We start from the raw sequence: 21,128 nt of genomic DNA, 5'->3' as shown, positions 1-21,128 counted from the left end.
GGCATTAGTGGCTGAAGTTCCTCTTGCGTGTGTGCCACTACCGCTGCGTCATCCGCGAATAACATATTTCTTACGAGGGTGGTTCTGATTTTAGTTTTGGCCCTCAGTCTGGCAATATTTAGGAGTTTGCCATCAAATCTGGATTGGAGATGGATGCCTTCGGTGGATTAAATTTGTCAAACGCTTTGTGGATTAGCAGTGAAAATAGTATTCCAAAGAGGGTTGGGGCCAAGACACATCCTTGTTTAACTTCGCTGTTTATACTGAAACTTTCGGAGCTGGCACCGTGGAATTGCACTCTACCCATCATAGTTTGGTGGAAAGATACAATTAGGCCTACATTTAGGCCTAGTAGCTTGGGTGGAAAGTCTGTTATCTGTAAAATTTTTAAAGAGGCCATCTCTGCTGACTAGATCGAAGGCCTTTGTCAGGTCAATGAACGCAGTTTACAAAGGCATCCTTTGTTCTCTGCACTTTTCCTGGAGTTGGCGGATGGAGAAAATCGTGTCAATCGTGGATCTCCCTGAGAGAAAGCCGCATTGTGATTCTGGATAGACCCGACGTAGAGATCTATTTATAGTTACAGGTTTTACAGGAAAATAAAATCTGGTTATCTAGATATAATTTCTTTATCATTTACATGCTAAAATAAAAAAACTTGAATGCGTAATATATCTAAAATCTGCATTTTGAATATTCATTTTTGTTCATTAGGATTTACATACCTGTGGGTCATTTTCAAATGTCATAAAAAAATGTGTCTTAACATATCTATATTTTAATTTTCTTCTTGTTCATATCGAATTAAGAAATGTGTTTTTATAATAGTGTCAAATGTAAGAAACAAGCTATACATGGAAAAGTCAGGTGGAGGAAGATACCCAGTGTTTTAGCCTGCTGCTAAACATGAGGCTTAAGGAGATGTAAATTTATTACATCCTTGTTAGTGACGACTTGTATTCCAAGACTCAGCAGTGTAGGAGTCTTGTTATGAAATGGAGTGTGAATTGTAACAGAGTTGTTGGGAGCTCTCTTGCATCCCCAGCAAGTGCAATGAACAAAGTTCTTCAGATGACCTTTTTTTTTTTTTCTCCATCTACTCTAATGACTGCTTCCACATTGAGGCTGGCACCACATTGAGGCTACATTGAGGCTGGCACCACATTGAGGCTGGCACCACATTGAGGCTGAGACGCATTGCCAGGTCCCAGCACACCTAACCATTAATAAGTACATGTTCTACCAGCGTAACCAAGATTATTAATGTTTTAAACAAAGCAAAATGCTACTCACAATGTATGCATCAAATGATTTTATTTCTTGTTAAAAAACAAAAAACAAGCACAAACAAAAAAAACAACATTAAGTTGGAGCTGTCAAATAAAATGACAATAAAAAAAAATATTCTTAAAAATGTACAACGAACCTTTAAATACTATACGATCAAAGCCAATTTTAAAATATTTTAAAAATGTTCTCCAATGTACATATATTACAATGCAATACAAAAACTAACACATACAATAAATGCAAAGTACACAGCATAATATGAATTCTCACATTGAAAGTAGGGAGGCGCGCCCCAGATTTTAAAGCTGGATAATATCAATAGATGGAGCAGATGTAACAATCTTTTGAACATTGGCAACAAGAAGTCTAAAAGGATGTATTGTTAAACATTAACATGGAAGGAAAGTTGTTGAGAAATGTTAACAGTGGTTAAAATACTTTAAAAAAAAAAATATACAACAAAATAAAAGTGAAATGTCGCCGAGATAATAATAAAAAAAAAAATACAAATATCCAAATAGAGTCATCTGTTCACATTTATATTTGATGCCCTATTTTCACTTTTACAACAACAGAAAAAATGAAAAAGAATAAGAAAAAATAAAATATTTAAAAATTCTTGAAACAGAGCTTATATTAAGTGAGTGTATTTGTATCTATTAGTTTGGATCAGTCATTAACATCATTTGTATTAGACCTAGCCTAACAATAATAAATCAGTGCAATTAGAAATATTTTTTTTCCAATTGTTTTTGGTTAGCTCAATTTCAATCTTACAGCTTTCTCAATGTGTCAGGACCAGTTGGGAAAGGGGGGTGGGGGTGGAAAGAAGAGGTTATCTGGGTGAATGATACACTGATAGCTTTTTAAATGCATGTATGATTTGAATTTGAACTCAAAGAGCTCAAGCCTCCCCAAGATAACTAATTCAACTTATACCACCACATCTGTCAAGTAGATTTTTTTTCCCCCCTGTTATATACCAAACAATTAATTATCAATAGTTAAGTAATTGTTTAAATTTTTAAATGATTCTCGTTTTGTCAGGTAAAAGAAATAATCGTGCATAATTTAAACATGATCTGAGATTGGGTGTGGGAGGAATAATGTTCACAAACGTTTTACCAGACAGACAGACCAGGTGATTTAATATAAGCTTAGTAAAACTCAAAGGCAATGAAATGTATTTTGAAGTCATGGGACATTATAGGACAAACAAAATAATCATAGTAATGGAAACATTCAAATCAAATTCCAATTGATTTACAAGTGCAATGTTGTAATGTAGAATAAAATTTGGAATTACTAACTGAATTTGAGCATAGATAGAAGCAGACAATTTTTGTGCAAACAGCTTAATGTAGGAAGCCCCTCTAAACAGAAATACACTCTCTTTTTCTTCTTAAATACAATAAATACTGGAGACAATCAAAAATTTAGAAATTTTTTTTTTATCTATCCATGGCAATCTAACATTAAAGGATTAAAACCAAAACTTTTGTTAGGAAGAAATAAAAATGTGCCATAACTACTGAATTAAGAAAACTAGTAAGTACTAATTGCATATATCTGTATATATAATTCTCTATGTCGCCCAACCATGCCAGACATAAAGCAGACATTCCGACCCTCTAACCCTCCATGAAAAAGTCATTGAAAGATAGCTCTTTTATTTCTGCAAGTTGGACTAGAGTTACCCCTTGTAACTTTTGCAGCGATAGAGCCCGGCTCAGGAAAAAAAAAAAGGGAAAAGGGGGGGGAGGAGAACAAGTAATCTTCTCTGTATATATAATTCTCTACGTCGCCCAACAATGCTAACGAATAAGAACTTTGAGGATTGTGACTTTTTTTTTTTTTGCTTGCATTATAACTTGTCTTAAATTAAATTTTCATATATATTTATTGCTAAGAATCTAAGACTAGATTTTGAGATTTATATAATTAATACATTTCACTGAAAGAATCTTACAAAAATGAGCATGTTGCAAAGTTTAAGAGCAAATAACTAAGTTCATCTGTGGTCAGATGAAACTTCTATAAGATCCAGACTGGAATCGTAGATTTGATTGCACGTCATGCTAAAGAGAAATAATCATTAGTGACAGCACTTTGGCTGTGTTAATAACACACGAACTATCAGTGATGGCTTTTTTTTAAAGCAGTGATCTCTCTTTGAATGGAGAAGCCATAATATCCATTTTATGGAAAAACAAGGCATGGAAGTAAAGAGGGAATACTATGATAAAACACAACTGGCAGGTGGAATAGATCAAAATAAATGAGATCAACAAACTAACAAGTTTTAATAACAAGGATGAAAAGAGACTTGAAGTGCCATCCTCCCTCAGTCCTGAGTCTGTGATAAGATGAGCTCACCAAAATAAGCAGTGATTGTTTTGAGTTTCTTGTTGAGAAAATTCTGTTCTATCTCTATCCGTTTCCCTTCACCAGCTAAAGCTGTCAGCTGATAGAGAAAACAAAATGTTTTTGAATGTTTTTTATTAATTTAACACAAATATACAATAATGATTTTGAATAATGCAACAATTTCTGACTAATAATAATAATAATCTTTATTATCCATAAGGAAAGTTGCCTTACAATTAGTGCATTAGAGCTTTAAATTCATTAGTGATTATTCCTTGCTATTTAATTATGAAGAACTGCAAATTAATGTTAACCAATGGCCAAAGAAACAGATGACCCTATAGATCCCAAGGTCTGAAAGGGGAAATTTTCTTTTTAACTCAAATCGATTATTTTTAGCAAGGAAAGCATAATTGTTTTCAGGTATGACCACAGAGAAAGTGGTGCAGTTTTATACCAAATATATCAACTTTGAGAAAAACAACTTTGTAGACTTTTTTCCTACAACTTGAAAGCATACTAAAAACACTAACCACATACTATAGCATACACTACATATCTATAAGCCATTAACAGCCTTAATCTTGGTGTTTTTTTTATTTCGGGATCTCTAGTGCACATATGAGTCCACCCAGCTCTAATGGGTGCCTGACATTAGTTTGGGAAAAGTAAAGGGGGTTGGTCATTGTGCTGACCACATGACATCCACTATAACCTTGGGCCACAGAAACAGATGACCTTTATATCATTTGACCCATAGATTGCAAGGTCTGAAAGGGGAACTTTATAACTGAGCCAAAATATCATGAGACTTGTGGGAGGTTGGTGCATGGTAGTTTAACTAGTTAATAGGAAAATCTCTAGTGATGTGATAGTAGTTTAAAAACAATTGGAAATAGTGTAGTGGCAATTACGATAAAGACATTGGAGTGTACAGGCGTATTTGTTGATTTCTGGACTTGTTACTTGATAGAGATGCCGACATTGGACTATTGTTCCTATTTATTGGATTAAAAGTTATTATCTATCTTCAATGTCATCCAAAGCGTCATTCATTCTTGGCTGTAGCGTGTGCCATGTTAAAGTTTAGCTGCAAGTAATTAATATCATCATATTACTGGGCTTGAGCTACTTAAGAAATTTGTTTGAGAGGCCTACAACAAGACACATCCACACATCCAGCAGACGGCATTACCTTTTCAGTATCAGCATTTCGTGGGAGAAAGAAAACAATGTTCTCTGTGACTTGTCTAGAGAGCTCCATCAGTTCAGAAGTAAATCAGTTAAGGTTCAAGTAACATTCAACATACACATTTATACTGATATAAATCAATTAAAAAAAATGCATCTAATATAATAAGTTTGAGGACGATTGTGTTCTAGTTTGCTAATGTTAAAACATTATAGTTTAAAAGTAACTGCATAATGATTTTATCTACCAAGTAGACAATCAAATGTTGATTTCAAACAGATTTTTACACTATGGAATGCTAAGATATTTTTCAAAGGATATGCATTGAAGCCAGCCATTTGGTCCAGATCATAGACTTCCTTGTTCAAATATTCAGGTCCTCCCCAGGGTGGACTTAAAAACACAACGTCTGCTTTGAGTGAAGGAGCCAGCTAAGGAAACAAGAAAACAAATTTGACTGCATAAATTTTTACTTTTTTGTAATCTTTGTTTATCTAAAAGTTTAGTTGACACCAACCTATTTTTGATTTGCATCCTATTTTTGACAATTGCTGTATTTTTAAAACCTGTCTTTAATGAGTTTGAATATTTTTTAATGGATTATTCTAGCCTTTATCTAATATATAAAGTAAAATTTAAGTGGTATGTATATATGTATGTCCCGAAAAGAAATCAAAACCATTCGACCAATCTTGATAAAATAAAAATAACTAAATTTATCTCTATTAAAGAACAAAACTTTTTAACAAATAAGGAAAATCCATTTTCACAGTATTTTAAATTGGATATCAATAGGTCAGCTAAAATGTAGGGAAACCCAGCACTAGATCAGTGATACATAAACTAAGGCCGGCGGGCTCTATCTGTCTAGTATGATATTAACTAGATATTAAATGCACAGGCGTTAATCTATATTTAAATCAAGTGAAAAAACTCATTAACAGTATAAATATTATTTATAATTAAACCAAGATGGTAGCAAATTTTTTTTTAATGATTCACATTCTCTTCAAGTTGAATTAATGAAACGGTGAATTTAATTATGCGAAATCCCATTTAGAAGTCGCCATAACAAGACAATGTTATTAATAATATGTCAGTTTTCCTATAAACATTACAGACATAAATAGCTTCTAGATCTATAAATGGTGAGCCAATGTACAGATAAACTTCTCTTACTTGCTGAAAGTCCCCATGAATAAATTCAATGCGATCAGCAACACCATAGACCTCGGCATTGTGTTTTGCCAAGTCTAGCTTTGTTTGGTCAATATCAATGGCAATAACTGAAAGTAAGCATTTATGAAATTGAAAACAAAAAACAGCAAAAATAACAGAGAACTATTTACAGCGCCTAACAGATAAAGCACAATAACGCTACTTATTTACTTTAATACCTTTATTGCAGGTAAAAGCAAACTGTATGGTGTTTCCGCCAGCTCCGCAAAACGCATCCACAATAATGTCACACTGACATCTCTCAGCTATATGGGCCGCTATAGATTCTGGAGTCACAGAGAACCAGCTTTCTGCAAGGAGGGAGAAAAACAGGTTAATCAAATACACATGACCTGCATATAGTTAAGGAACAAGATATAAAAAAAAAGCAAAAAAATATTGCAATAAGTGTTTGACTTTTTTCCTGTCGACTTGTAAGAAAACTGCGACTGCCTAATTAGAACAAAATCTAATACAGTTACATGATTTCATGACAAATGAGTTGTCATTGTAAGTGCGAAATATGTAAAGCAGATATGCCAGAGCCAAAAACATAATATTTAAAAAACTAACAAGTAGGATAAACATTTTTTTTAAACAATCAAACCCTCCTTTCTATTGTATGTCATTCTATTTACTTCTTCTGATGCTTTAAATACTGTATCGAGACTTTCCAGTAAGCTTTGCTAAATCTAGTTCTTCAATCAACAGTCTATCTAATGTTTTATTCATAAAAAGCAGTGTTCAAAATAAAAAGATGTCAGCCAAATTTAATTTAAAGATGATTATATTTTGAAAAAATTACAATATTGAAACTAGTGTTTTCACTGTGTGGCCGATAAGGTATATATACATAAACTGCCAAATTTCCAAATTACCAGATCGATTTCCAGCCACCCTACAAGAGTTTGGAAGCTAATTAGTGCAATTCTAAAATGAGTTGTAATTAAATTCCTTTCAGAAATCAGTTCTTCATTCATAATAGGGCTTGTCTTTGAGTTCAAAGATGCAGTATTTCCCATGGCTTCTCTTCATCCATAGAACACATGTAAAGGCCAGGACAAACAAGAGATTTTTTGTTCTTATAATTAGATCCCATCATTTGCATAGCATCAAAAAATAAACAGAAGAAAAACAAACCTTTATAAACAAAAGAAAAACAAACCTTAATAAACAGAAGAAAAACAAACCTTTATAAACAGAAGAATAACAAACCTTTATAAACAGAAGAATAACAAAAACTTTATAAACAGAAGAAAAACAAACCTTTATAAACAGAAGAAAAACAAAAACTTTATAAACAGAAGAATAACAAACCTTTATAAACAGAAGAAAAACAAACCTTTATAAACAGAAGAAAAACAAACCTTTATAAACAGAAGAAAAACAAACCTTTATAAACAGAAGAAAAACAAACCTTTATAAACAGAAGAAAAACAAACCTTTATAAACAGAAGAAAAACAAACCTTTATAAACAGAAGAATAACAAACCTTTATAAACAGAAGAATAACAAAAACTTTATAAACAGAAGAAAAACAAACCTTTATAAACAGAAGAAAAACAAACCTTTATAAACAGAAGAATAACAAACCTTTATAAACAGAAGAAAAACAAACCTTTATAAACAGAAGAAAAACAAACCTTTATCCAGCATGATCCCTTCATCAAATTTCCTAAAAAGCCTGTATCTTTGGAACCAATATTTCCTTAAAATCTCATCATTGGCAATCTCCTCGGGGATTGGAACAGACGGTTTCTTCTTTTTGTTTTTTCTCTTCTTGCTTTTCTTTGCTTTTCTTTCTGGAGTATTACTGAAGGAATCAGCCTCAGAAACGTCTAGGGCCAAAGACAATGATGAATCTTCCTGGTCAACATCAGCCTCAAGACCCTGACCATCATCATCAAAAAAACTAGAGTTTGCCTGTAGACATAAAGAAAAGCTTTTTTTTTTAAAATAAGTAACGAAAATCTATAAAAGTAAAGTACCCTTTCAGACCTTGTCAGGAGCAATGTAATGATGTAAAAGTATCCTGTTTCTATGGATGACAGTTAAAGAAAGTGTCATTTGGCCAGCACGACAACAAACCACCTTTACTTTCCTAGAACTAATGTACCTATTAGAGCTGGTTGGACTCAGAACCATCCTGAGAATCCAAATTAAAAAACCCAGTCTTCACCGAAATTGAAATCAGAGACCCCTTGGTTTAAAAGTCAATTGCTTTACACTCAGCCACAACTGGAAGCAGAAGCGTGGTCGAGAGGCCAAGTGCGCTTGAACTTGGTTTGGCTTGGTTACCTAGAAGGGGACTTGAGGTTCGGCACCCGACTCGGGCAGAGTTGTGTTTACTGAGCGCCTAAAGGCAACACGGAAAACCAACTCCTACCAGTCCACAAATGAGATTGGACCAAAGTGCTCTGAGCATGCTATAAGCATGAAAGTCGGTCTATTATAGTGCGTAACTAAACTAGGTGTCTAACACAATCTTATAGTAAAACCCAACTTAGAGGTTATACTCATTGACTGCTTTAATTGTAACAAATGTCTTACAATTTATTATCTCAAGGCAACACACCAAGCACAGAAGATGTTTTCTGTCTCAATAGAAGTTTCACAAGAGCATTATTATTACACATTGACATCACTACACACCAAGAATAATGGAACAGGTCAGGACTTGCTAAGTACTAAATATGGTAGCCTAGAAGATACTTTTCTTTTTTTAATGTAGCTTCTATACATTTTGCTCTAAGGGGGGCAGGAGGATGGGGTGGGGAGAAGAGAGAAGAGGAATGATTTGGGAATAGATAAATCTTGATCATTATCTCCAGTGAGAAGACACTTAAAACGCAATTTAACTCTACATCTGTAACTGGGCAAACTGCATTCATATGATTTTGAGTATAAATATTTTTTCAACTAAAACAAGAAGAAACATAAAATGTGCTAGAAAAATAAAAAATACTATGAAGTTAATAGCTCTCACAAAGTTTCTTTAAAAAAAAACAATGTCTCTGTTAGGAATAACTGGAGAAAAAAAAATCACACTAAATACAAACAGCATGGGACTTACTTGTGTTTCATCCTGACTCTGTCCAGTTTCAGCATCATGTGGCACTCCATCGTCATCAAACACGATGTGCCTAGACTTGGGTAAATCACAGGGCCCAGCACTGCCTTGTTTCCCATAATCCAACTGAAGTCTCTTTGCTTCCTTCACTATGTTCTTTCTTTTATAGATAACAGAGCCGTGAACGATTTTACGCTTCCTCTTTTCTCTGAGGGAAAAAAAAAATTCAATACAACAGATACAGTGAAACCCTTTTTTATTTTAACTCTTTGTCTCCCAACTGACGATACCAGCGTTGATTCCACCAGAATGTGGTAAATAATTACGGAGAGAAAGAGTTAATCAACCACTGGTCTTTTAAATGAGTTAAGAGATATTGGCTAATAACTAGGTTATAATCAGTAATCAGAATAAACTTTTTACAAAATTGTAGACAATTTTCTTCATCAGATTGAACCGGCTTGTCACAGTGAACCAAATAAGGAGTGGCTAAATACTTTTATTTTATTTAAAAACATTATCACTACAATCTTACAAATCTGTCTATGTTGTATTTTGAAAAGCCTACTTTGACTGATAGATACACACATAGTTATGTCATATTACTAAGTGCCAGCTAAAACTGAGCAATAAAAACTGGATTGCATTGATTACTAAACTACAAACTACAAACAAAAATTTTTGTTATTAGAGTCAAACAATATTTACTATGAAATCCTGCAACATACTTAATTAATGAATAGGGGGCACAAGATAAAAACAAAATCAATGGTCACCTTTCTGCTTGATTTTTTTCAATAGACAGTCCTATAAGTTCCAAAGTTTCTGGAATGCTTTTTTTCTTGTCTTCATCTGTATATATATAATAAACAGAGAAATGTTAAGATCAACCCTCATTCAGCAAATTAAAAAACAGAAATTAAAATTATCCTAGAATAGTTAATTTTATTGGAATAATAAATAATTGTTGGCATCCTATAAATTAAATAGTGTGTTTAACTAGGAAGCAACAGTTACAGAGCAATACATAATTGTCTTTGTTAATGCTCATTAGAAAATATTTTTTCTAGCTCTATACATTAACATAATTTAATAATTAATTTTTAAAACTATATATTATTTTTAAGATCATTTAAAAGTTTGAGAAAAAAAAAAATTAGATGAATTACTTTTTTCCTCCAGATCGGCGTCATCGCTATAGCAACTAAAGTCCTCCTGCTCAGCATTCACCCCATCGATATAAATCTCTGGGGTGTTGATATAAGGGTTGGCAATGGCAATCATGTCATCATCCAAGGTAGATAAATCAAACTCATCATCTGGATGCTGTCTCAAAAAGTCAGCAACTTTTTCTTTCACGTGCCAATAGATTTGATTTTTCAGATCTTCATGTGTGCTGCGAAGCATGATAATAAGGTTTTCGTGGCTATAGCCCCCCATTCCGTCTGCTCCTCCCTGGTCAGAGTTGATTTGCTCTTCTGAGTAGCACCCACCTGCCATGTTGGAGCTATAGTCCTGAGGATGAGTAGCACAATGTTCCTCTTTGCTACAATCTGGATTAGATGAGCTCTTTATGCCATATCCGTGATCCATCTCCTGGTTGTGCTCAAAGACAGACTGCTCAGTAAGTTTGGGAGCCTTACAAGTGTTATTATTTATTGATAAAAGTTCTGGCTCTTCAGTTTTATCACATAAATTCTCAGTATTTCTCAAAACAGTTTCTTTGTCAAGCTTACTGTCTGTTGACTCTGATGTGCTTGGTAGATCAGAAGTAACATCGCTTGAATAGGGTTTTGCTGTTTTCTCTTCAGCGACACTACTGTCCCCACCTAAACAAGTGGCAGAACATTCTAAATTATCTATTGAAGAAACCTCTACTTCTACACCAGGTGGAATGGATCCAGCTATTTGGTCATAGTAAACAGCGTAGTCAGGGTATATAGACACAAATGACCTGTACACCAACAGCTCCCCTTTCTCTTCCCACAATGCCAAGAATTTATTTCTTATTTCTTTCTCCGAAAGTTTTCCCTAAAAAAAGATAAAGGTAAAAGCTAAGTATTTATATTGAATTAGGTTTCAGAAATGGCTAGCTTAAAAATAAAGAATCAAACTTGTCATATCTGGCAAGAAAGAATAGAAATTAAATTGTACTAAAGCATAGCTCCCAACCCACAACTTATGTGGTTACCAAGGGTTTCTGTGACACTATTTAACATTGCATTAAAATCACAGAAAGATTTGGTTTTTAGAAAAGGGATTGAAAATGCTGAGAAACACTGATCTGCAATGATATATATATATATATAATTGCACCTATATATCAATGAAAGAGCAATATTGGACCAAGTTGGTCAAAAGATCTTTCAATCCCTTCACAAAAGCAAAAATTAATAGGCTCTTAGAGCTAAATGAAATGTATTTTTCCTTATTTTGGTTATCTGAACATTCATATTAATTTTTGCACACTTATTTAACTAAAAGGGCCAAGTAATTGACTTGTCAAAAAAATAATTCCTTTAGGTGGCTAATTGCACAGAGGACACAGAAATAAAAAATTTTTTTTTTACAAAAACTTTGCATATCTATTGTTGTAACCCTATTCGCGACGCAATAGGGTTAACTGTGTGTGATCAGCTGACATATGTGACACAGGCCAGTAATACAATTTAGCATGCTATATCGAAGGGCAAGGGACAGTACTGGCATGAACTTTGCATGTGAATAGGACCCGGGTTATGGTCATCTGATCATAAGCCTGCGTGGACCAGAGACACAGTGTATGTAAGGCAGTGCAGTTCAAGACAGGACAGCGAGTAGACTGGGACTGTTAGTCTGCCATGAAGTCATTCCTGGTGGAGTCCTAAAGTGAATGTACGAGTCCAGGAAGAGATAGAGACAGTAGAGTTTATTGGTTTAGTATGGTGATGTACAGTATAGCATTTTTAGTGTTGATGTATTGTCAATTATGTCATATTGCCTGTTTTAATTGACCATTATTAAAGCAGCAGATTATTTGGAGCCTTGTGATCAAGTTCTTGATGTGTTGTTGTGTGTTTGGTAGTGTTTACCTGAGATGATCTCCTATTGAAAAATCAGAGCAGGAAGGACTAGTCCTCCTGTAGTGCTCTGGCAAGAAACTTAGCCGTCCGGCGTAGTGCCTCATAGCTACCATACAAGTCGAGTGACTGCACAGGCAAGTCCCCCCTTAGCTCGCGGAGCTGGGGACACTCGTACAAGACATGCGACACTGTTTCGACGCTCTCTCCACAGTGACGGCATGGGGAGTCAAAGTTAGTGCGGAACCGGGCAAAGTATGCCCCAATAGGACAGTGTTCCGTCCTGCACTGCGCAACTATTGACTGCTCTGACCTCCTCAGTCGCCACCATGGATCGTCGCGATCTGGGTGACGCATGCGCTGCCAGACACCACGTGCTCTGTCGGATTCCTCCCAGGACTTTAACCACTTCTCATGAATGAGTGCTCGGATTTGTGCCGTTGCTTGTAAGTACGTGCTTGGTGCTTCGAGGTGTGTGGCTGCCATTGCACCCTCCCTTGCGAGGGCGTCTGCCGTTTCATTGCCCTTCACGCCGCAATGTGAAGGCGCCCACTGCATATAAACGACAGCTCCAATAGCTCGGCGGATGTTATCTGCGGCGCCGATTGCCTCTTCTATTACGGGCGACCCTCCCCTGCCACCACCCATAACTAGGAGACTGGAGCGAGAGTCGGTGACCAACACCACCGTAGTGGCGTTAGTCTCGCGTTCGAGCATTCGGGCCCTAATGGCCTCGAACGCCCTAGTTATCCCTGTAAGTTCGGCATCCATGGAGCATGCAGCGTAGCCGCATGGACCAGAGAGCCTATCTGGTTCAGTCCGGTCGGGGTAGACAATAAGGGCCCCATACCCCGATCTATCGGGGTCCCTCATTACCGACCCATCGGTATAACAAAATATGGCATCTGATGGGTAGGATTTTATAGTTATGGATGCCAAATTTTGGAGAATGGCAGGTGTTAATCGCCTCTTGGTGGCTCCCTCTTGCCCTAACAGGGACAGGTTTATTTGTGGGGCCGGCAATCTCCTCCACGGAGGGCACGTACTGATTCTCCTAATGGGAATTCTATCAGTGGAGAGTCCAGCAGTATTTGACAAATTGGCCGCTATATGTAGGAACGATCGCATTTTAATGCGGTTCCTCTCTCTCCACTGTCGCACTAAAATTGAGGTGGGTAGCATAGAGTCGCCCCTTTTATAGCGCTCGTAGGCCGTAAGTACTGCCCTCTCCCTCCTAAGATATAAGGGTGCCACGTTTTCAGCAGCGTTTGTTGGGCTTGTCCTAAAGGTGCCACAAATGAATCGTAGAGCCTGTGCTTGTACCCGGTCGAGTGATTCGAGGGCAGTTTTACTAGCATATACTTGAACTGTATAGCTGTATTCGATTTGTGATCTGACTGCCCCTAGATACAATGTGCGTAGCATGTCAGCTTTGGCACCCCACTTTGTGCTGGCCAGCTTTCTTAATAACGCTAACTTCTCCGAGGCTTTTCGTTCAACTTCCTGGACGTGCTGGAGCATTGACAGTTTTCTATCCAGGGTCACCCCTAGATATTTTGGCGTATTTTCACGCTGGAGTCGCAGCCCACCGAGTTGAAGCTCGAATGGAGCCTTAAGGATGTCGATTCCTAGGCTGAACAGGGACCAGGTCGTTTTGGCAACGTTTATCTGAATCTGCCATTTGTCGCAATACGAGGAGATGGTATGGAGGTCTGCTTGAAGTGCCGCCTGAATTTGGTCGGCTTTCTTCCCGGTTGACCAGAGGACAATATCGTCAACATATAGCAGTTTTTTGGACCGTAGTGAGCTGGGCAAATCATTAAGAAAGGCTATGAAAAGTGTACAGGACAGGGCAGAGCCCTGAGGCAGGCCATTAAGTTGTTGTTTTGGCTTGCTAAGGGAGTGCTGGTATTTTGTACGTGTGCTCCTCCCTGACAGAAAGGATTGTATCCAATTGTATATCTTGCCCCGCACACCCATAGCTCTTAGCTTAAGATAGAGGCCTTGCTTCCACACACGATCGTAGGCCTGTTTTAGGTCTATGAACACCGCGTATGTGCTCTCGGACCTCTGGAACCCGTCGGCCACCTCCTGTGCGAATGTCGTGACCTGGTCGATCGGGCTCAAGCCTGCCCTAAAGCCAGCCTGTTCTGGCGCCAGGATACCGGCACTCTCAAAGCACCAAACTAGCCGCTCGTTAACCATTCGCTCAGCAACTTTGCCAAGGGTTGAGGTTAGTGAAATGGGTCTGTAGGACTCCACGTTAGTCGCGTCTTTTCCCTTCTTAAGGACTGGCACAATGACAGCACTCTTCCAGGCCCCGGGCAGTCTGGACTCTGCCCAGGTTCGATTCATAAACTCCAAGAGTTTATCTCTCGCAATGCCCCCAAGGTGTTTTACCATCTCGGGGGTAACCTTGTCTGGCCCCGGAGCTTTTCGATTTTTGCACTTAGCTATCGCTCTGTCCAGCTCAGCACGACAGAAGGGCGCGTTGCACGTTGCTTGGCTTTCCGACTCATCTGGCTCCCTCTCGAGCCTCTTACGTTCTTTGTTGAGGGCTTTGGACATGGCAGACTTCTTTTCGGGCTTGCTGATTTTAGCAAAATGTCGATTCAACAAGCCGGCCATTTTGGTTACCGTCGAGACCGGCCCTCCAGGTGACAATAGAGGGGCAGCCGTTCGCGCTGTGTCTTGGCCTCTAGGTTTCGCAGAAGACGCCAGGCTTTCGAGGTATCCCGAAGATCCATCCCGGCGCAGGCAGCGTTCCAATGGTCCGACCGGACGCGTCGGGCCAGTTCACTCGTGGCTCTGCAGAGCCGATTGTACTCCCGCCGGATTTCAGGGGTACCCTTCCGTTCAGCAAGCCTCCGGGCTCGCTTACGTCTCAGGACCAGCTTATTCAATTCCTGAGACCACACGCGTTTCTGCCTTACGCCAGGATAAGTCCGCGGGACAAACCTCTTGGCCGCACCCAACATAGCTGCTGTTATTTCGCCGTATATGATGTCAACGTCCCTATCCTCCACTGCAATATTCATAAGGGCAGTGTTGACTGCTGCCTCGTAGGCTGGCCAGTTCGCCTTGGTGTAGCTCCATCTACGCGGGGCTTTTGGGGTTACACCACTGGCATCTGAGAGGGCAATTGTGACTAATATGGGTCTATGGTCACTTCCAATGTCATCTAGGACTTGAAACTGAGTATGTGATTCTAGATTAGCTGTAATTAGAGTAAGGTCTGGTCTAGATTGGCTGCCATTTCCGGTATGGTATAGAGTTGGGGGAGTTATGTTTATTTTGCAGACAGAACAAATTAGAGTTATTTAGAAGTTCATGAATTTTATGTCCCGATGAGTCGGTTGAATCATAGCCCCACTGCTGAGACTTAGCATTAAAGTCTCCTGCGATGACGTTGTGAGTATTGATATTAGTACAGTCATATTCGAGACTAATTTCATGCTTGGGGGGGTTATACAGATTAGTTACCGTGAGTTTGCGCCCTAATTTATGTATCTCGAGGGTGATGGCGTCGGTACGCCCATGCACTCGTGGACCGGGGACTTGTGTAGCAACCAGATTGTTGCGTACATACGTGATGAGCCCCCGGCAGTCTGTGCATTTGCACTTAAATGCAGTATAACCGGTGATACTGGCATTGCGTTTGCCAGTTAGTGTCTCTTGTAGTAAAGCCACGTCTATTGCCCTCTCGTGGAGGAGTTTTGAGAGCTCTAACACCTTTGGGATGACCCCGCAGATGTTAATTTGTAAGATCAGGAGGGACCTAGTGTTTATGGGCTTAGTCCCTGGAGTGGGTTGGATCCCACTAGTGTCAATTTGGGTTGTTTGGGGGCCGGAGGCTCCCGTCACTATTTCGCTTCCAGTCATATTTGCCTGCGGTGTATCTAGGTCCGCAGGAGGTTGTGGCAGACTTCCATCAACCTTATTCGAATCGGACCTCCGAAGGAGGTACGAATGCAGTGTTCGTTGAGAAGAGGACTTAGGTGGAGGAATTTTAGCTAACTTTTCACGACCTGACAAATTCCCCCTCATCGAGGTCGCGGGGCGACTAGTAGCTGACTTTTCGTGTCCAGGCCTGACGCCCACTACCCGGCGCACGGAGCCTGTTCGGGTCTGCTCGTGCCCACTTTTTACTGTGTCTGTGTCAATCATGGTTGTATGGTTAAGGCCGTTGGCGGCCTTAGTTACTGCTCTAATGCAGCAGCGTGCATGGCCTATACTTATGTCGCCACTAAGGGCAAGGCAGAGACCTGCCCAAGCAATCACCGCCACAGGTTGGCATATAAGTTTCCTGCAAGGCAGGAGTGGGGTGGCACGCATTTCTCGATATTCCCAGTGTCAGAGTCGCCATTGGTCGCGGCGGATTCCTCCACTAGCGCGCCAGGAAACGGGCTAGTTAGAGCCTAGCTCGTGGACGCCGACCGGTCCGCCCGACGCAGCCCGCTAAGGCCGCGCCAGTCAGTCCAGTCTTTGCCCAAAGAGAGACCCGCGAATCAGTCGAGTCCCAGGAGAACCCGACCAACCCTCGAGTTGGTGTCCAGCGCTATCCGCTTTTAACATAACCCCTTTGAGTTTCTTTTACTCTTGCCGGCTGCTCATTCATCAGCGGCAAGCAACCAGTACCCTTGGCCACTCCCAAAGAGCGGAGTGTTCACGCGGCGACCACGATGAGGTGGTACTGGAACGCCGCGGGTAGTGTTTACAGAAGGCCTGATTAGGAGAGATCATAACAATACATAATCATGTTACACATCAGGATTAAAAATTTACCTTAGAGTAATTTCTTTTCGAAGACCCGAAATTCTGAGGTAGACCCATAGCTTCCATCTTTCGTGTCTCTTCAATTTGATCCCAGTCAGTATTTGTTTCCCTGTTTCCTAATGATAGATTCTCAGTGTCTTCAGTGATCTCTGCCAGGGCCGCAGCTGTTTCAAAGTATCGCTTTAACCTCTCTTCTTTACACTTAGAGTCCTGGTTCTCCCCGCCTACGGCACCATGGCTGCAGGAAGAATCTTCAGAATCAGAGGAGCTCAACTCAAAGTTCCCCAAGCCAAGAGTAGATAGCCGCTTAGATAGCTTGCTTCGGTCACTTTTTAAGTTAGTCTCTAGAGTCTCTTGGTTGATGCTGGACAACTGCGTAGCAGATGAAATTTCAGAATCAGTTATATCTTCAATGCTGGAACTGTTAGACAAAACATTGTCTGGGGTTGACACATCTTGTTCAGGATAAAATTCTTCTTGGTACTTTTTTTCACTTTAAAGAAATATATAAAAGAAAAATGTATAAGATGTCATGGTTTAATCAAGCATCATATAATTAAAAATGTAATTGTTTGTTTTCATTTGGAGATATATAATATATTTTATCTGTTCCTTAAGTTTGTGATGTTCCTTCAGAAATAAAAATGATTACATTGATACATTCTAACTGAAACCTCGTGTAGGAAAGCAGGGAAATAATGTGATTAATTTCAAACTGATGACAATTGGGATCACAGTATAAAGTGTGATACATTCTAACTGAAACCTCGTGTAGGAAAGCAGGGAAATAATGTGATTAATTTCAAACTGATGACAATTGGGATCACAGTATAAAGTGTGATACATTCTAACTGAAACCTCGTGTAGGAAAGCAGGGAAATAATGTGATTAATTTCAAACTGATGACAATTGGGATCACAGTATAAAGTGTGATACATTCTAACTGAAACCTCGTGTAGGAAAGCAGGGAAATAATGTGATTAATTTCAAACTGATGACAATTGGGATCACAGTATAATAAAGTGTGATACATTCTAACTGAAACCTCGTGTAGGAAAGCAGGGAAATAATGTGATTAATTTCAAACTGATGACAATTGGGATCACAGTATAAAGTGTGATACATTCTAACTGAAACCTCGTGTAGGAAAGCAGGGAAATAATGTGATTAATTTCAAACTGATGACAATTGGGATCACAGTATAAAGTGTTCACTTAACCTCCAAACAGCCATTTATTAAATTATTTTACTTATGTTACCAATGTTATTTTTTTTGTTATAAAAAAAATGTTAATGCATGGGAGGCTGGGGGCAGGGTGGGACGGTGTAAAAGATATTTTCACTCAGCCTATCAGCGATACAATAGCATGGCTAGCCAGTAAAAGTTGTAAAATATATGGTTTATTTTTTTATTAAGAAATAAATCTTCTTCAGTTTTGTTTATAAAATACTATTCTTATCACAGAAAAAATCTTGTAAATATACACACACTTAATGGATAGATTCAATTTATTGTGTGTGTATTATATTATATATAGATATAGATAGATAAATATAGAGATATCAAAGCTTTTTAGTGTAATTCAGACAAAATTTAAGAAAATTTTTAAATTTTTATCAAATTTTTTGTGTGAAGTAGAATCAGAATATGTACCTAATAATACTGCGTGTCACATGGGCATAGATTTTGGTCAAATCCGAGTCAAGACTTTCACTTAGACATGTGTATAACTGAAACTCAGCTAAAACTTGTTGATGAGACCACATCTGTGCAAACAAGGGAAAAAGTATGCAAAATAGGCTTACAAAGTTACAAAGATGATTTAAAAAAACAAGTTTTATGTGACACAGGGTAACCTAATGTCAGTGATCTTAGTAACTTTTAGAACTATCTTTCAACCTGGTAAAGACATTAACAGAGATTTAATAAAATATTTATACAGGCCTAGATGTCATTAATTTAACCCAAGCTTGACAAATTATTTTAACTTATTTCAATATTATAAAAGAAATTTTACTCACAATAAGAAGTAGCCTTGCTTTGGTGGTTAGATCTAATAAATCTTGATTAGATTTACAAAAGTAAATATTTTACAAAACTTTTAATACTTCCTTCAAATATCTCAGCATAAAAGCTTTAGAAGTAAGATTACAGCATCTTACAACACAAGTTTGGAAAGCTGAAGAAAAAAAATATTTGCTTCAAATGTAAGAAAAAGTCTCACAGATTTGAGATGTATTGTACATAAGTTTAGACTAAGTGTATAGCAGTGGATTTGATACTACATGAAATAGTAAGCCTAACAGAAACTTAAGTCTTAAACTGATTAATAAACTAATGAAGGTATTCAACTGTTTTTACAATTGCCATTATCTCCAATCAATATTTATGGACTTATATGACATTTTACATCTCAAGAGATCTTTTTCCATTTGTAGCCTATTAAATGTTGAAATTGGCCAATCCCTTGTACACAGCTCAGCTGTCCCTGAACACAACTGTGGTCACAGGTTAGATTTGTGATCAACAGTGGCCATACCCGTAGCATTTTTAACCTTCTATATTACATACTTAAATGATATATATATATAATATAATATTATCTGTGGTCTGTGTGACTACCAGTGTACTAACTAGTACTTAGACTGACTTAGTAACTTTACTAATAGTTAAATTGTTAGATTTATAATTTATTATCTAGATTAGGTAGTCAATCTAGATCTAAATGTCTATTCACTACTGGGCACTGCTGACATGGAAAGTGTGTAACACACTCCACAGCTTCGCACCAGGCCCAGGCTGAACAAGACACACTTGAGTTGAGTCTACTTGAGTCGATTTGAGACTGACACACTTCTTTTTTTATACAGTCCACAGTAGTGACAGTACACTGAGTCCTGTCTCAGTCTCAAGACTGACTGTGTCACTCACACTGTCAGTAGTCTCAGTCACTCAGTAGAGTAGATTCTACTAAATTCTTGCTAGACAAATTCTAGACTTAAGACTAGTCTAGAGCACTCTAGACTATAAATCTAGATCTATATATAATATATAGAATATATAGTGTCTTACTTTCTATAGTCCTACTTCTGAGTCTGAGACTTCTCTACTCTAGTCACACTATTGTGACTAAAGAATAAATCTTGAATCTTCACTCGTCTGGTAATTTAATAAAAAATTAGACAGTCAGAGACTATTTACGTAATCTTAAGTCTTAAGTACTTAAGTAGACACATACTTTTATACTAACTTAACTATTCTTAAGTTTTAAGTCTTTTACTAAGACTAACTTACTAAGACTAAGACTCTTAATTAGTTAATAGTCTTAACTTAAATTTAAGTCTAACTCAACTAACCGAATAACTCTCTAAAGTCTAAGACAAGACGTCTAACTAGATCTAGATCTGTCTAAGATTAAGAATCTTATGAATCTAGATCAGTAGACTGACTCACTGAGTAGATCTAAACTTATCTATTCTAAACAAATCTAGTCAATTTAGATCTAGATATCTCTAGCTGTCAGACTAGATTTTAGATCCATAATCTAGTCTAGTCTAGATTAGAGTCTTAGTCTAGTCTATAGAATGTCTATCAGCAGTATGATAATGTTTTCATGTAAACTAACAAAGCATGGAGACTAAAAAGTTTAAATGGTTTATTGTAAAATGTTAACCAAAAAAATGAGAACAAATAAAAAAGTGGATTGCACGAAACAAATCTACGCAAGCGTTAAAGAAATCCTCAACGTATCGTATCTTATCATATAGATTACAGACCTTACTTAAAAAAGAAGATGATTACGTCCTACGCGTCATGCATATTAACAAATGGCTTGAACTCTGCTAAGTCACTGGTTTTCCTTGCTAGCTCAGGCAATCCATTCCATACTCTAATGAGTCTAATAGCACTAGGGAAGAAGGAACATTTGTACTAATTTGTCATAGCATATGGAAAGAGGAATGTGCCTTTAACTTTGTGTCTTTCTGAGTATTTTATTAGATTTTGTATTTGAAACAAAAGGCTTTGTGGCATCAGTACGGGGCCGAGTTATCTAGGACTAAAATTATAAAAAATAGGCCTATACTAAATCTCGATGTTATTGACAATCGCATATCTTCTTATCTTATAAATTACAGACGTTATACTTCTAAAAAG

General features: G+C 37.7%; 2 protein-coding genes across 3 annotated transcripts in view; both read right to left on the bottom strand.

The window, feature by feature from the left end:
* The window catches only part of LOC106067993 (2-iminobutanoate/2-iminopropanoate deaminase-like), a 434,175-nt gene extending 428,700 nt beyond the window's left edge, over positions 1–5,475 (bottom strand). The window contains exon 1 of the mRNA XM_056030639.1: positions 5,463–5,475. The gene's annotated coding sequence lies outside the window, so the exon portion shown is untranslated. The remainder of the gene's footprint in view (positions 1–5,462) is intronic.
* LOC106077432 (uncharacterized) lies at positions 1,298–20,593 on the bottom strand. 2 transcript variants are annotated; one of them, XM_056030618.1, is made up of 14 exons: positions 20,330–20,593; positions 20,046–20,132; positions 18,995–19,152; positions 18,627–18,739; positions 16,982–17,465; positions 10,307–11,168; positions 9,914–9,989; positions 9,141–9,345; positions 7,711–7,990; positions 6,247–6,378; positions 6,029–6,135; positions 5,172–5,280; positions 4,853–4,932; positions 1,298–3,754 (listed from the first exon to the last, which is right to left on the bottom strand). In XM_056030618.1, exons 4-14 carry the CDS (start codon positions 18,737–18,739, stop codon positions 3,635–3,637), a joined length of 2,568 nt encoding a protein of 855 aa, XP_055886593.1. In that variant the 5' UTR covers positions 18,995–19,152; positions 20,046–20,132; positions 20,330–20,593; the 3' UTR covers positions 1,298–3,634. The 2 variants fall into 2 exon arrangements, with proteins under 2 accessions (XP_055886593.1, XP_055886594.1); XM_056030619.1 differs by lacking the exon at positions 20,046–20,132.
* Between the last annotated feature and the right edge of the window lie 535 nt (positions 20,594–21,128).

Source organism: Biomphalaria glabrata, chromosome 5 (assembly GCF_947242115.1).
Source record: "Biomphalaria glabrata chromosome 5, xgBioGlab47.1, whole genome shotgun sequence".
Classification (NCBI taxonomy): Eukaryota; Metazoa; Mollusca; class Gastropoda; family Planorbidae; genus Biomphalaria; species Biomphalaria glabrata.
This window is presented reverse-complemented; position numbering and strand designations above follow the sequence as displayed.